Genomic DNA, 15841 nt, shown 5'->3' with positions numbered 1-15841 from the left:
AAAAAAAAAAAAAAAAAAAGATGAATAGCTGAAAAGGTGTAAAGTGAAAACAGGTAAAGAAGATGGGATAATGGCTTTAAAAGAGGGAGCAAGGAGAAAATGCCACTCTTAGCTGTGAAGGGCACAGCTGAGTCAGTGGGAATGCATAGCTTGAATTAATGACATTTCTTTCTTTCTTTTTTTTTTTTGAGACGGAGTCTCAGTCTGTCGCCCAGGCTGAAGTGCAGTGGCCGGATCTCAGCTCACTGCAAGCTCCGCCCCCTGGGTTTACGCCATTCTCCTGCCTCAGCGTGCCGAGTAGCTGGTACTACAGGCGCCCACCACCTCGCCCAGCTAGTTTTTTTTGTATTTTTTAGTAGAGACGGGGTTTCACTGCGTTAGCCAGGATGGTCTCGATCTCCTGACCTCGTGATCTGCCCGTCTCGGCCTCCCAAAGTGCTGAGATTACAGGCTTGAGCCACCGCGCCCAGCCGAATTAATGACATTTCTGTCATAATCTTTCAGCCTGTAATTTGGCCAGGTGTAGTGCCTGAAGGGCCAGCTCACCAAGTAGAAGTGGACAGACACCAAGAGGCCAGTAGGGGCTTGTGAAAGGGGATAGATTGCATAGAGGCTGAGTGGTTTTTATATGTGTGCCGAGTGGTTGATTGGTTTTCAGTGTAAGTAGGTGTTGTCATCCACACACCTGCCACCACCTCCGGCTTCATTCTGTGGGTCTTTGTGCCACCCACCTGGCATTGTTACCTAATTTCATGTGTAATTTTGCATCCTGCATTTCTAATGTAACATCACATACCCTCACCTTCACAAAGTCTAGAAATCTATGGAATGGGCCGCAAACTGTGGCCTGCAGGCCAGTTTTATTGGCACACAATGAGGCTCATTTGTTTCAGTATTATTTGTGGCTACTTTCATGTTGTGATGATGGCAGAATGGAATATTTTAACAGACTGTTTGTCCTGCACATCTGGCCCTTTATTGGAAAAGTTAGCCTAGCCTGCCCCTGCTAGAATACATTTTAACCCAACAGTTTTTGTTTGTTTGGTTGGTTGGTTGGTTTTGGAGACGGAGTCTCGCTCTGTTGTCCAGGCTGGAGTGCAGTGGCGCAATCTCGGCTCACTGCAACCTCTGCCTCCTGGGTTCAAGCAATTCTCCTGCCTCCGCCTCCTGAGTAGCTGGGACTACAGGTGCACGCCGCCATGCCCGGCTAATATTAGTAGAGATGGGGTTTCACCGTGTTGCCCAGTCTGGTCTCGAACTCCTGAGCTCAGGCAATCCACCTGCATCGGCCTCCCAGAGTGCTGGGATTATAGATGTGAGCCCCCACGTCCGGCCAGCCCAACAGTTTTGATCTTGTCCATGTCAAAGTTTTGTTTTGTTTTTGCTACGTGCTTCTCACAAGAACATTTTACATTCATGAATCCATCCGCCCAGATTTACCCATCAGCAACATGATGTAACCCACATGTAACAATGGACCCTTTCAGTGTACCTGAGCCACTTGTCCCTTCAGCTGCTGGCAGCTTTTGCAGGGAAAAGATGGTGCAGCATTTTTAGTGCTACTAGTTTAATTAGCCTGCTGATGAGTTTCAAAAGCAGAGAGACTGGAATTCTGGTTGATGAGATTGTGGCCTGCCTGGTTTCCTGGTCCTCCTGGCTGCAAGATCCTTGTTTGTCGGTGTCCCCTCCAGTGGAGGACAAAGAGCGAGAGTGTGGCTCACACTCTCCCCTAGCAAAAGGCCGGTATATCTCTGCCTTGGCTTGTCTGATTCAAGGCAAGCTGCAGGGTCTGAGGTACTGCAGAATCAAGAGGTAATGGGGCCCACCACTCAACTGGTCCAAGAGGTGGGGGGTGGGGTGTATACACGCTGCATGAAGGAGGATTAAGGCTTCTAAGAGCTGCCTCGGCTCACGGCCACTGGCCCGGCTCCAGGTGGCGCAGTCTGGCTGATGACACGAGCGCAGTTCTCACCAGCTGCCTGAGCCAGTCAGATGGAAAAGTAATCCTATTTGTGCTTCCCCACTGACACAGATTGTACAATTAAACAGGCCGCTGCCATGAATTTGAAGTAGCCACCACTGTAGCACCTAGGAGGGGAATAGACCTTCTTATACTGATGTTGTGTAACCAGCATTTCAGCAAAGATGTTTCTAGGACAAGATAAGATGTAAATTGCTGTAAATTGAATCATATTGAGAAATTACCAGGTTTTTACCAGTCAGGGTCCCTCATCCCCTTGTTTTTGTCCCCGGGCAGAATGTAGCATTCCCCCAAAATAATTATTTATACAAGAGCCTTGGAGCAGTGGAGAGGTGACCTCCTCTACCTGAAGGGTGTGTGCGACTGCAAACTTGTGATTTCATGAGGGGCTGTAGTCAGTTGGCATTGGCTAGCACTCTGTATGGAATAAAACAAATTTAAGCCATGTCCCCTCAGGCATCTTACTCCTTGGGAAGCATAAGTAACAGCTTGGTGTCCCTTCCCTTTGCCCCCACACCTCATGGCTTCAGTAGGGTGGTATGTTTTAGATTTCACCTATGCAGGGTATGTCTCATTGTAATTAGATGGCCACGTGCTACAGGGAGAGATCTTGGCTCTGATTTGTTTAGGAGGATGAAATTATTTGGAAACACTACTGCTAGAAGTCTGACTTAAGACCCAGCTTATGGGCCACGTGGCACTCAGCTGCTTCTGCAGAGAAGGCAGGCCACTGATGGGTACAGCAAAGTGTGGTGCTGCTGGCCAAGCCAGAGACCCATGTGGGGTGACTGGGCCTCTGCCCCTTGTGGCTGTTGCCAGTGCTTGGTGAGTGGAGGCAGCTGCGGAGCAGAGGACTTTGAAGCACATGCTGCTCTAAGTGACGTCCAGCCAACCGGGCCATCATACACTCTGCCTCTGTCACCATGGGGATGATGATGAAGGTGATAAAGTCACAGCCTGCTTTTTAGGGTTGCTGTGTGGATAACTAAGCCAATACAGATGAAGTGCTGGATAACAGTATCAGCTCAGAAAGTGGCAGGTACCTCCTGTGGAGCTCTTCCAGGCCATAGTGCAGGTCGGTGTGATGATGGTTTGCATAAAGCTCTGCTAAGTGTGGTTTTATGGGAGAATCAGAAAGCCTTCTGTTAACCAGCCATCGTCTTGGCGACTGCTCCTGCCTTCCCTGGCGTCTTTCTGCCTGTGTGCTCCATCACTTTAGGAGAGGCGTGAGTCTGAACAGACCAGACAGAATGAAGGCAGGATTACTGGGTTTCAGGGGACCTGCTGGGAGGCCAGGACTTCAGGTAGAACTATAAATACAAAGTATAGCTGGTCCCAACTCCCAGCCCATTGGTTTTCTCAGTGACTTGTGATGGACAGAACTGGAACTGAATCTCCAGCAATCAGCAGATTCTGGGCAGTTGTTTGTGGTCTTTTTCTTTTCCTCTCTGGCTTGCCTTTAGAGTCCCAGAACTAAGCCTGCCCTGCATGTCTGTATCTATCGCTATCTTGCTTTCTAATCTCCTTTCGTGGTCTGGAAACAGGTTGCTTGGGGCCAGGCACTTTGTGATGAGTGGGCTCAAAACAAAGTGTCTGGAGACGCTGAAAGCCCCTTCAAAGGATAGGAGCTAATGGGGGCAGGCAATGAAGAGAACTGTGGCTTGATGGAGGATGCCAGTGAAGAGGGCTTGCTGCCATCCACTTTGCAAGTAGGAACTCCATCATTGCAGAAAGTGTTCAAACTTTCTGAACTGGTTTTGGATTTTTTGTTTTCTACATCTTTTGTTAGATTTCTGATTTGTCTGAACTATTGACTAGATTGTAAATAAGGTTAGTCCAAGGAAACAATTTGTTTCCTGCTCAGAGTTATAAAACATTACAGTTGTGTTCATTACAGTTAAGTACTGTCTATCCCTAAAATTTTTCCAAAATTCACTTAAATACTATGATTGCAAAGAACATCTTTGAAAACAGGCATACTTAGCTGCATGCGGTGGCTCACGCCTGTAATCCCAGCACTTTGGGGAGACTGAGGCAGGCGGATCACCTGAGGTCGGGAGTTTGAGACCAGCCTGACCAACATGAAGAAACCCCATCTCTACTAAAAATACAAAATTAGCCGGGCGTGGAGGCACATGCCTGTAATACCAGCTACTCAGGAGGCTGAGGCCCGAGAATTGCTAGAACTTGGGAGGCAGAGGTTACAGTGAGTTGAGATCACGCCACTGCACTCTAGCCTGGGCAACAAGAGCAAAACTCTGTCTTTAAAAACAAAAACAAACAAACAAAAAAAAAACAAAAAAACCCGGCATGCTTAATAAGAGGTCTATGAATTTAGAGGGAAAATTTATGTTTTTATTCTCATTAACCCAGAGGTTCCCAAATTTTCTTGATTCACAATATCCTTAAACATCTCAGTTTTTTCTATGATGCTCTCAGGCCAAAGGAAATAGCCAACAATGTTGTTTATTAGGTGGTTAAACTCAAGCAGCAGAATAAGTACCAGTGTCTCAACAACTGTGTAGCTGTCTGGGAAAAAAAAAAAAGAATATATATTTTATCCTTAAAAAACCATACTTTGCCTTTTATTTATTTATTTTTTTTCCTTGGCAGAGTCTTGGTCTGTTGCCCAGGCTGGAGTGCAGTGGCACAATCTTGGCTCACTGCAACCTCTGCCTCCTGGGTTCAAGTGATTCTCCTGTCTCAGCCTCTGGAGTAGCTGGGATTACAAATACGTGCCACGATACCTGGCTGATTTTTTTGTATTTTTAGTAGAGATGGGGTTTCACCAGATGGGCAGGCTGGTCTCAAACTTATCACCTCAAGTGATCCGCCTACCTCATGCTCCCAGAGTGCTGGGATTACAGGTGTGACCCACCATGCCCGGCCCATAGTTACTTTCTAATAGGGTGTGTCTGCCTGCTGGGTGCTGCACAAGTTCTCAAACCTTAGAACCAGATTGGATGTCACTACCTGTATTTCCTGTTCATGTTGATTTTTATATGACCTTTGCTTTTTTTTTTCTTTTGGAGATGGAGTCTTGCTCTGTCCCCCAGGCTGCAGTATGGTGGCGCCATCTCTGCTCACTGCAACTTTCACCTCCTGGATTTAAGTAATTCTCCTGCCTCAGCCTCCTGAGTAGCTGGGACCACAGGTGCACACCGCCATGCGGGGGTACTTTTTTTTTTTTTCCCGGTAGAGATAGGGTTGCACTATGTTGACCAGGCTGGTCTCAAATTCCTGACTGCAGGTGATCCACCTCCCGTGGCCTCCCAAAGTGCTGGGATTACAGGCGTGAGCCACTGTGCCTGGGCGGTCTTTGGTTTCTATTATAGCAACTTACTGATCAAGTGTTGCAGGCTGTGACATTGTTGAAAGGAATAGAGTGCAATCTGGTGTTGAAATGATCAACTGCGGCCGGGCGCGGTGGCTCACGCCTGTAATCCCAGCACTTTGGGAGGCCAAGACAGGCAGATCACAAGGTCAGGAGATCGAGACCATCCTGGCTAACACGGTGAAACCCCATCTCTACTAAAAAATACAAAAAAAACTAGCCGGGCGAGGTGGTGGGCGCCTGTAGTACCAGCTACTCGGGAGGCTGAGGCAGGAGAATGGCGTGAACCCGGGAGGCAGAGCTTGCAGTGAGCTGAGATCCGGCCACTGCACTACAGCCTGGGCGACAGAGTGAGACTCCATCTCAAAAAAAAAAAAAAAAGAAATGATCAACTGCTTTGTGCTAATAGTTCCTGCAGTGCCACCTGAGTTTGCCATGACATCCCCAGGGCACCTGGGCACTCAGTTTGGGAACTACAGCATTGTCTAACCTTGCTTCATCCTTTTCTTCTACACTGGGAACGTGATATAGGATTTCTATTGGAAGTAGATACAAAAGTAGGACATCCAGTTTGATTATGTAGCCTTCTTTGGATTGGAAACAATATGCGAAATTTTTTTCCTTTCCGTTGACCTTCAGCTAACTCTTAACATAGTCAATGGTGGCTCCTGCTTTTTGGCCACAGGTCAGTATGACAATGGAGAGGGAGCAGCATTTTTTAATATTTTCAACGGAAAACTTTGAAGATGTTCTCTCCCGTTAACTATGCCAGGCATGCCTTCTCTTGCGGATGCCTGCCTCACCCCCACCACAGAAGCTCACACACTGTTCCTCCCCCTCTGGTCTCATTCTCTGTCCCTTCTTCAGAGATGCCGCCTGTCCCTTGGGTCAGTCCAAATTCCTGTCCTCGTCCATGGCCAGAGCAGCCCTACCCTTCCCCTCCACGGTATTTACCCCACGTATTGCCTAATCACTTGGGAGAATGCCATGTCAACCACTGAGTGCTAGGGCAGAGCATGTTAGGACCTGTTGCCTGAGCGAGTGACTGTGTCTGGTGGTCTCTACTTATCCATGTGAGAGCATGAACTGTTTTCCTTTTCCAGAGCTTTGAGATTGAGCTGGAAGCCCCAGGATGACAATCTGGGTGTGGTCACTGAGGGGGTATACTTCCTGTGTGCTGGGAAGACAAAAGTGAAATAAAGATGAGCCTGCCTTCAGTTCCCAGGGGTGCCCACCATGGGCTGACCGTGGAACTCACTAGGTGGAGATTAGGGAAGCACCAGATGCTGTAGGCTAGAGAGAGAGAGAGAGCACACACCTGTAAGCCTCTGCGTCCATCCATCTGTCTGGCAGTAGGGCTAGCAGATCAAAGGCTGAAGGTGACAGGGGCAGGGGTGGCTGACTTGTTGTTGGAGCCTAGATGCTAGGGGTCTGGGGCGGTGTGGGGTGGGGAGGAACCACTGTGGGAAGAGTTCGCCCAAGAAGGCTGACCTCATCAAATCTGGGCCTTAGAAAAGTCGTCTGGCTCTCACATAGGAGTTCTCACTCTACCTCTCTTTCTTGCCCTATAACAGACTAGAAGTGGTTGGTTTTCCTCATGTTTCTTGTCATTGCAGTAAGAGTGGGCTCTTGAAGTTTCCCAAGCGTCTTATTTTCCTGTGGTCATGGGAAGGCTATGGGCATAGCAATAGGTCAGTATGGTCCCTTGAAGTGCAGGTGCTGTACAGGCCCAGAGTGGGTGCAGGAGTCCCAGGCGTCTTATGGTGATCCCCCTTGTAGGGCCATGGATGTCACTTTATTTTCTTTCTTTTTCTTTTTATTTTTTGAGACGGAGTTTCACTCTTGTTGCCCAGGCCTGGAGTGCAGTGGCACAATCTTGGCTCACTGCAGTTTCCACCTCCCGGGTTCAAGCAATTGTCCGGCCTCGGCCTCTGGAGTAGTTGGGATTACAGGTGCCCGCCACCATTCTCAGCTCATTTTTTGTATTTTTGGTAGAGATGGGGGTTTCATCATGTTGGCCAGGCTTGTCTTCAACTTCTGACCTCAGGTGATCCACCCTTCTCGGCCTCCCGAAGTGCTGGGATTACAGGTGTGAGCCACTGCGCCCGGCCAGATGTCACTTTTCATTGGTTATCTTCAGAACCTCCTTAAAGAAACTTTGGGGTACTGGTAGCCCCCAGGTTTGTCTCATGTGTCGAACATGTCATACCTTCACATTCGAACAGATAACCTCCAACAGTTTCTTTCCTCAGGGACCTGGGTGTGTGTTAAGGATGGCGGCCACTGTGTCACGACCGTCTGTGTTGGACACTTCTGGTGTGTGTGTGTGCAGCTCACTAGTGAGGATTTCCTTAGTTCAGAGGCAAACTTAAACTGCCCAGGAATCAGATGCCAGGTTTTGGGCCACTCTATCTGCTTAGACCTGGTCTTCCCACTCCTGGGTCATGTACTTCTGTCTGCCTTGGTGTCCCTATCTGTAAAGTGGGGATGAGGCCAGAAGCAGTGTTAGCATTTTTGAGGATTTAACTGTTACTTGTCAGCTGGCTAAGGAAGGGTGTTTTGGCTTTTGCAATGGCTTAAAACACCAAATGAGGCAAGGTTGAAGAGTCAGGTTTTCTGTAGAAAACTGTTTTTTCCTCTTGTGAGCAGAAAATTCAGCTTCCTTGGCTCAGGGGCCTGTCTAAGCCTGGTGAGAAGGTGAAGAAGAGTAGTCATTGGCCCAGGGCACACATGAGTTTTCATCCCTTGGCTTTGCTGTAAGTCTTTTTGGAAAGAGACAAGCATGGCCCAGCCCAGAAGTTCTGGAAGTCCTTGGCCTCATCTTGCCTCAGGGGCATTGCTTCAAGATTTCCAGAAGGGCATTACTTAATGGAAAATTTATGGGGGCTGCTTCCTTTTGGGACAGCTTGGCTCTGCCCCCTGGTGGCCTGTGTCCTTGTGGCTGGGCTGCTCCCATCCCTGCCTGCCATCACTCACCTGGCATGTGCTTGTTGTGCAGCATCAGCTGTATGTTTCTGGAGCTGCTTTCTAGAAGAAATCTAACTGTAGAAACCAAACTGCATGGCATTCCTTGGCCTCACTCTGCGTACCCTCCATCCCGGGACCCAGGCTTCCCCAGTGCCTTTAGTCCTCCCCTCCCCTTGGCCCCATCACACTTGTCCCCTTCAGTCACTTTGAACTTGCTGGTCCTGCTACATGGAAGCCCTCTCCAGCCGACTCCACATGTGAGTGGGGTTTAAACCCCACTGACGTGTTTCCTTGTCTGTGATGCTGTCCTTCTGCCAATACTTGTGTCCAGTCGCTTGGTGTGTCCTGTAATCTGTCTGTGCCTGGACCAAGACTGGTACACTGGACCCAAGGTTCCCAGCAAGCTGGTATGTGGCTGGTGTCATTTGTTCCTGTGTCTTCTCCTATCTCACTGGCCTCCTATCTCCACAGCCTAGTCCACGAAATTGCTTTATGTAGCAAATTCTCCATTTGGCACTTTTAAAATAGGATTATTTGCCAGAACTACATTTACAAAAAAAGTTTGTGTAATCCTGGTTTAAATAAATTACACAAAGTAATTCACTGGCAGCTTGGGTGCCTAGTGTGAGCCAGGCATAAAGCTGCTTCTGCACCTACTAAAAGTTCATTCCAGAATGATATCTCCACTGAGTTCTTACATACATTTATTAGTAGAGATGCTTGTTAGATGCAGTCAGCCCCGAGCTTTCAAAGTTTTTCTTACTACTGGAACTGAGTTTAAAAAGCCGACCATATATATATACTTTTTGCCAGTAGAAAAATGTCACAAAAAGGATGCAAATGGCCAGTATACATCTGAGCAAGTGCCTTTTCTCATGAATCATCAGTGTGGAAACTCAGTCACTGCAAGGGGTGGGTTGTGTTTCCAGAGGGCAATTTGGCAGTAAAAAAGTACATACTATTGACCTGCAGCTATACATCTTGGGGTTTGTCCCACTGGAAAAACTGGACAGGTATTCAGAACCACCCTTGTGAAGATGCTTGTGGCAGGGTTTGCAAAGTTGGGGTGGCCTTCAGCAGGAGTTGTTCAGGTGAGGGGAGGTACCAGAGCAGGTGCTCAGACAGGCACTGACAGCAGGGACCTGTGTTGCTACTGGGGGCATGCCTTATAATTAAGAAAAATGGTAGGTCTTGGCCGGGCACGGTGGCTCACACCTGTAATCCCAACACTTTGGGAGCCCGAGGTGGGTGGATCATGAGGTCAGGAGTTTGAGACCAGCCTGGGCCAAGATTGTGAAACCCCGTCTCTACTAAAAATACAAAAATTAGCCGGGCACGGTGGTGACCGCTTATAATCCCAGCTACTCGGAAGGCTGAGGCAGGAGAATTGTTTGAACCAGGGAGGCGGAGGTTTCAGTGAGCCGAGATCCTGTCACTGCACTCTAGCCTGGGCAACAAGAGCAAGACTCCGTCTCAAAAAAAAAAGAAGAAGAAAATGATAGGTCTAGCTAGTATGGATTCATTTTTGTTTTATTGGCAGTAAACATGTAGATTTTTTCCTCAGCAAACCTGCATTATTTAAGTTACCAAGAAAATATTCTTAGTAAGTTTGTGGCTTTGCCCTGAGCACTTCGCAGTGGGCTGGGTGAACCATCCATGGGTGGGCGGACCTGGCCTTCCTGCTTCTCCTTGCCTGGCCCACCAAATGGAATTACTGACTTAGCTCGATGCTTCGTGTATGACAAGTGCAAACAATTTTAATGTAAATGTCATATGTGGGAGCCTGCAAATCATCCTCTTCCACACTCAGGCAGCATCTCCTAAAAGCTCACAGATAGGTAAAGGGATGTGCAGGTTTGTGAGACGTGGTGTCATTGTACCTCCTTCCCTATGATGTTCATAGTTCCCAGATCCCCTGCTGGTTCCTAGTGGGCTCTCACCACCTCACTCTGCCTCCTGTGTTGGTATGTGGTCTCCTCCCTGCTGGAGGGTAAGTCTTTGGGGAGAGGAGATATTGGAACCCTTTCAGTCAAAGCATGGGGTGGCCCCTCTGGTCAACCTGGCCAGCTACTGCCAGGGGAGCTCAGTCCTTGGAGACCACAGCCGGAAGGACTTGTCATTCTGAGCAGTGCCCATCTGCTAACTGATCTCTCACAGGGACTCTTCTCTTCCTTTGTAGAGTGCCTGGTGAAGAATGTGATGGGATCACTAGCATGTCTGCGGAGAGCGGCCCTGGGACGAGATTGAGAAATCTGCCAGTAATGGGGGATGGACTAGAAACTTCCCAAATGTCTACGACGCAGGCCCAGGCCCAACCTCAGCCAGCCAACGCAGCCAGCACCAACCCCCCGCCCCCAGAGACCTCCAACCCTAACAAGCCCAAGAGGCAGACCAACCAACTGCAATACCTGCTCAGAGTGGTGCTCAAGACACTATGGAAACACCAGTTTGCGTGGCCTTTCCAGCAGCCTGTGGATGCCGTCAAGCTGAACCTCCCTGTGAGTAGTGTGGGCAGGGCCCAGGGCTGCCATCGTCGAGGTCTCCTCCTGCATGTCTCCTGGTCAGGACAGATCCTGGGGGAGGGTAGGAGATGCATTTGGAGTCGTGGTGAGAGCTTCACGGCCCTTGAGTGAGTGGTTTCAGCAGTTCTAATCAGTTGAAATCGGGGAGAAAGAACAAGTTAATTGGCTTAACAATAACTGGTTTCTTAGATACTGGAATCCTGGGGAAAATTGTGTAGAGGTTGAAGCAGTGGGAGAAAGGAAGGCCTACAGATCTACTTCCAGTTCCATGGTGAGTTGAAGTCAGAGCACTTGGCCATCCTGGCCCCTTCCTTTCTCAAGTGTGGACATAGTTGATCAAGGATAAGTAGACGTAGTTGATCAAACTATGCTAGAGGGGGATTGGCTTGCCGCAATAGCAGTCACCTAGCATCATCGTCACTGTCACCCAGAGCACGCAGTGGGGAAAGGTAGTGGATTACCTCCCAGGGAGTGCAAGTACATGGAGGTGACCCCAGGTGGAGAAAGGTGGCTGTGGCTGCAGCTGCACAGGCGGTGTTGCCCTCCCTCCCTCTGACTGCAGCACACTTGCTCTTGTGCTTTTTGTGAGCCCACCACTCTTCTCTTTCCCTAGAGAGTTTTCCATTTGCCCATATCCCTAGCAAACTGTTCTACAAGCACAACTTGTATCTCCAACTGAACCTCAGGGAGCAGATGGAATAAATGCTTTAGTTTTTTTTTCTTTTGTTTAAAGCACCAAGGAGTAATTGTCTTTAAATTGTCCTTTACTGTTTGCTAAGTCCCGTACACCCCCTGGCAAGTGCATTAGGTGGTTGCAGCCACTGACCCAGGCTGGTGTGTGTACACTAGAGCTACTCGTGTATAGGAGCGGCCTTAGCAACTCTGCCAGGCATCCAGACTCCCAAGCCATTGTGTCTGTAAGAACTGTCTGGTGCTATTGGTTCACTGAATACGTGTCGTGCACTCGGGGGAAGATAATCCGAAGAGGGCAGTATGTGTCTGGGTCTTGAGCTGGCTCAGGAAAGATATGGAGGCAAAAGGGGCCCCACTCTCTATTGACCAAAATAAGGAGTGGAGACAGTCAGCTGTGTTGGCCTGTGGGAGGGAGACTGTTGGGGGACCTCACTGCACCAGTCTCTAGCCAGGCAGGGCAGGGTCCATAGTTGGGAGTGACGTTCTCAGAGCAGATGCACAGAACCAGGAGAGAAGGAGCTGGGGGCTGGAGTGGAACCCAGAGCGCTGTGAGGCCCTTAGGGGTTGGGGGGAAGGCAGAAGGCCTACAGAAGAGAGCATTTCCCCAGATTCCAACATCAGAAGCTACAGGGAGGTCAAAGAGATGAGGATTCCAACCTGACCGTCCTGTTGACCTTTAGGAGGGCATTGGTGACCTTAGGAAGACGTGACACAGAAGTAGAAACCAGATTTGCGACGGTGTGAATGCGAAGGTGAGGATGTGAAGCCACCATTTCAAGAAGCTTGGCTTTGAAGGGAAACGCATCAGTGCCAGAGTAGCAGAGGGGTCAGCTTGTTACAAGAAAACACAGTGGGAACTGAAGCAGGGAGGGCTGAGAAGGTGAAGACAGGAGAAGGAAGGGCTGGGGGACTTGAGATTGCCGGGAAGCAGCAGCATCCCAGGTGAGGCTGAGGGAACAGTGCTGACCAGCAGGTCAGACAAATATGGGTGGTTGGTTAGGCCATGGGGTTTGGGAGTTCAAGGTCAGTCTCTGAAGTGCAGGCCAGAGAGTGGCCAGGACATTCTTGCTCCAGGCAGAATGTGAAGCTACCTGTCCCTATGACTGTTGACGTTGCCCTCATTAGCTCTGACATAAGAGGAAGGGACTAATCCGTGGTGGCCCTGATCTGATGTCTTCAGAGATGGGAGAGTGAGGAGCTGAGGAGGGAGCTTGCTGGATGAGAGTGGTCTCGGCGTTTGGTGGGGGCTGAGCCAAAGGAGATGCTTGATCAGGAGCATCGTCATGCTAAAGCTGTTTTCTGGGGACTTCCTTCTTCAGGAGTTGTTAAGGCCACCCCAAAAAGTATTCCTTGTCTGTTTTCTGATGCCTTCTAGGTCTTCACCCGCATTTTGATCTCCTGTCATGCCCCTAAACCTTACTATCCAGGCTGGCAGTTCCTTTTCCTTCACCGTTCTCTCTGTCTTCACCCCAATTCCTCTTCACTGTTCTGTTTGCCCTTGAGCCATGTGACACACTGGCCAATTCAGTGGCCTTTGGCCATAGAATAAAATCTAAATTTCCACTGTGATAGATCTATTCAGACTTGGTTCTCTTGGTGAAGGAGGTCAGAGCATAGACAGTGGTGTCGATAGTCTGCTTCCAGTCTCCCCTCTTGACCACTTGCCTAAGGTACCCGGGTGTGTACTTGTAGCCCCCACCCCCAGGGCAGTTCCATGACCTGTGCCAAACCCTTACATGTAAGCAGGTGGCCCTTGTGTCTTTCTCGTGGATGTCAGAACGTCTCAAAACCCCACACCCATACCCTGTGCTGGCCTTTCCAACACTCTCCACTACCATTCCCGAGCAGGGCCTTGGTGCTTGCTGTTAGCACACCTGCTCTCTCCTCCCTGCAAGAGCCTCTCCATCTGCAGCCTGTGCCTCTACCTTGGGACTCCACTTGGATTTGGTTCTGATACGCCACTCAAACTTAATTACGGGAGCACCTCTCCCCAGTCAGGGTGAGAGCTCAGAAAGTTTGGCTCTCAGTGGGTCAGGCCAACAGCCTAAGCTGGTCTAGTCATCGGGGGCTTGCTGTCTGGGTGCAGCCCCCTGCCTGGCCCTCTGTGATTCTCACACCTGGAAACTCAGGCACTGCTTAATCTGTCCCCACATTCCTTCTGTGGTTGTTTTTAAAAATGAACTTAGTTTGAACTTAGTTGAACTTAGTTTTAGAATAGGTTTAGATTTAGAGAAAAAGTTGTGAGAATGATGCAGTTTGATTTCGGGCACTTTAAGACATTTACATCTGTTATCTGGCTCCTTCTGTTTGGCACTTACAGAATAAGATCTGAAGGTTTGAGGGTTGGGATGGCGGATTTTTTTTTTTTTTTTTTTTTGCCTGTCCAGATTTGTCATTTGGCAGTTAACCTGGTCGTTCAGCTGTATCTGGATACTAAAGAATCCTTAGTGGTAGACTATGTGCAAGTGAAAGAAACATGAGTCCGGTGAACTTGACTAAGGGTGGAAGCTTATGCTCCGCAGCTCTTCATGGTGACAAGGAGGCAGGAGTGCCAGGGCCAAGGGTTAAAAGTGGGCTCCAGCATTGGCGCCAGGGGAATTTGCATTTTATGGACATGTAAAATTTCAAATGGTGGGGACAAGTAGGACCTGCCATGGATTGTCTTACTAGGTGAGAATTGCTTTTTAAAAGGCTGCCTGGTTTTCCCCTTATTTATTAAAAGTAAAAGAATATTTTAGCATCTATAAAAAGAAAAAATGTGCATTTCAATAAAGGCAACCTATTCTAAGGTAGAGCAGTTGGAAACCTGTATGTTTCCCTCTGAATTACTCTCCAACATTCAGGAGCCCTTCCCCGCTCCACTGTATTTTGATGTTCCCCCTCGAGATCACTTGCTGATGCCAGTAGGAGCTGTGGTTCCCGTGGATTTACCTGTGCAGCAGCCAGGGGTGAGGTCCCCAGGCCAGCCTGGTCAGCCCAGCGTTTGTGCTGCCTGGCTGCCTAGGTGACACTGGACTTTTGCTCTCTGCTCTCCAGGATTACTATAAGATCATTAAAACGCCTATGGATATGGGAACAATAAAGAAGCGCTTGGAAAACAACTATTACTGGAATGCTCAGGAATGTATCCAGGACTTCAACACTATGTTTACAAATTGTTACATCTACAACAAGGTGAGATATGGGGGTGGGTGTCCAGCTGCCCTGGGGAGAGTGGAGGAGAGGCGACGGCAGTGGGCATGTCAGGAGCCCCTGGGCAGGGGTGTTGGGTGTGGCTGGGCTTCGAGTCTGGCAAGAGGAGACCCTTGGAGGTAGAGGTAATGAGACCTGTGGTTGTGCCTGTGGCTGGGTGTGGGTTTTTTTGCTGGGAGGAGGGTGCTGGCCATGTTGAACTTGCAAGCCGTCCTTGTTAGCCTGAAGCATGTGCTTCTGGTGCCCTTGGGATTTTGGTTCCTGAGCATGTCTAGTAGAGAAGGTGTGAGGAAAATAGTGGCGACTCATGACAAAGTCCATTTGGGTGATGTAAATTGTTAGGAAAGAGCCTGCTAAAATGTAGTTGTGCAGAGGTGTGCCCAAACAGACCTCCACGTGAGAGAGGGTGTGATGGGGCCGGCGCAGAGCTCAGTTGCTCTGTGGGTGATGGTCTGCTGGAACTGTGGACATGACTGTCGATAACTCTTGGCCATAGATGAAGTGTCCCCCCGATCCTACATGTAGACCTGAAGGTCACTTCCTAACCCCGTAGCCAAACCTTTCGGCTCGGCTGTGCCATGAAGCCAGATCATTTGTTTACAGTTCAGACCACAGATGTGATTAAAATCAACCCTTTCAAATAGAACGACTCTGGAGGGAGACACTATACAGAACTCAGCTTTTGACCTCTGCTGGTGTAGTGGGTAAAAATGCCCAGAAGAGATGGGTAGGTGAGTTTCTTGAAGTTTACTGTGTTTTTTAAAGTTTCAGCTCTCACCACTTAGGTTTGAGCAAAATGTGCAGACCAGGCTCTCAGTTTAGAACTGAGTGGGAACAGCATGTTATAGATGAGGTGACAGAGTGGGACCCCTAAACTAGTGTGAGATGTGCAGTGCCCAGAGTCCTGGTAAGCTGCCATGGGGGTACATTGGGGAGCATTGCTGGGGCCCTGCTAATGTATCATGGCAAGAAATCCTGTGTCATTCAAGTATTTCTGGTGAAACTGAATTGTGTCAAAGGAGGGCCCCTTTCAGTGATTGGCTGAGCTTGGCAGATGCTTAAGGCATTAGGATGGCTTCTCAGACAGGCCAGAGCTTAAAAGATGAGGGAGGTGTAGGTAGACAAGTGTAGGCTCAGCACACCTGTGGGAAC

General features: G+C 49.0%; 1 protein-coding gene across 1 annotated transcript in view; it reads left to right on the top strand.

Annotated features, from left to right (window-relative positions):
• Positions 1-1499: 1499 nt before the first annotated feature.
• Positions 1500-15841, top strand: part of BRD4 (bromodomain containing 4) — a 45500-nt gene continuing 31158 nt past the window's right edge. The window contains exons 1-3 of the mRNA XM_011953406.1: positions 1500-1775; positions 10462-10780; positions 14534-14671. Coding sequence (XP_011808796.1) covers positions 10496-10780; positions 14534-14671 — 423 coding nt within the window. The 5' untranslated portion in view covers positions 1500-1775; positions 10462-10495. The remainder of the gene's footprint in view (positions 1776-10461; positions 10781-14533; positions 14672-15841) is intronic.

The sequence above is a fragment of the Colobus angolensis genome, unplaced genomic scaffold (genome assembly GCF_000951035.1).
Source record: "Colobus angolensis palliatus isolate OR3802 unplaced genomic scaffold, Cang.pa_1.0 Scaffold36, whole genome shotgun sequence".
NCBI lineage: Eukaryota > Metazoa > Chordata > Mammalia > Primates > Cercopithecidae > Colobus > Colobus angolensis.
Note: the sequence above shows the minus strand (reverse complement) of the source record. Positions and strands in the feature narration are given on the sequence as shown.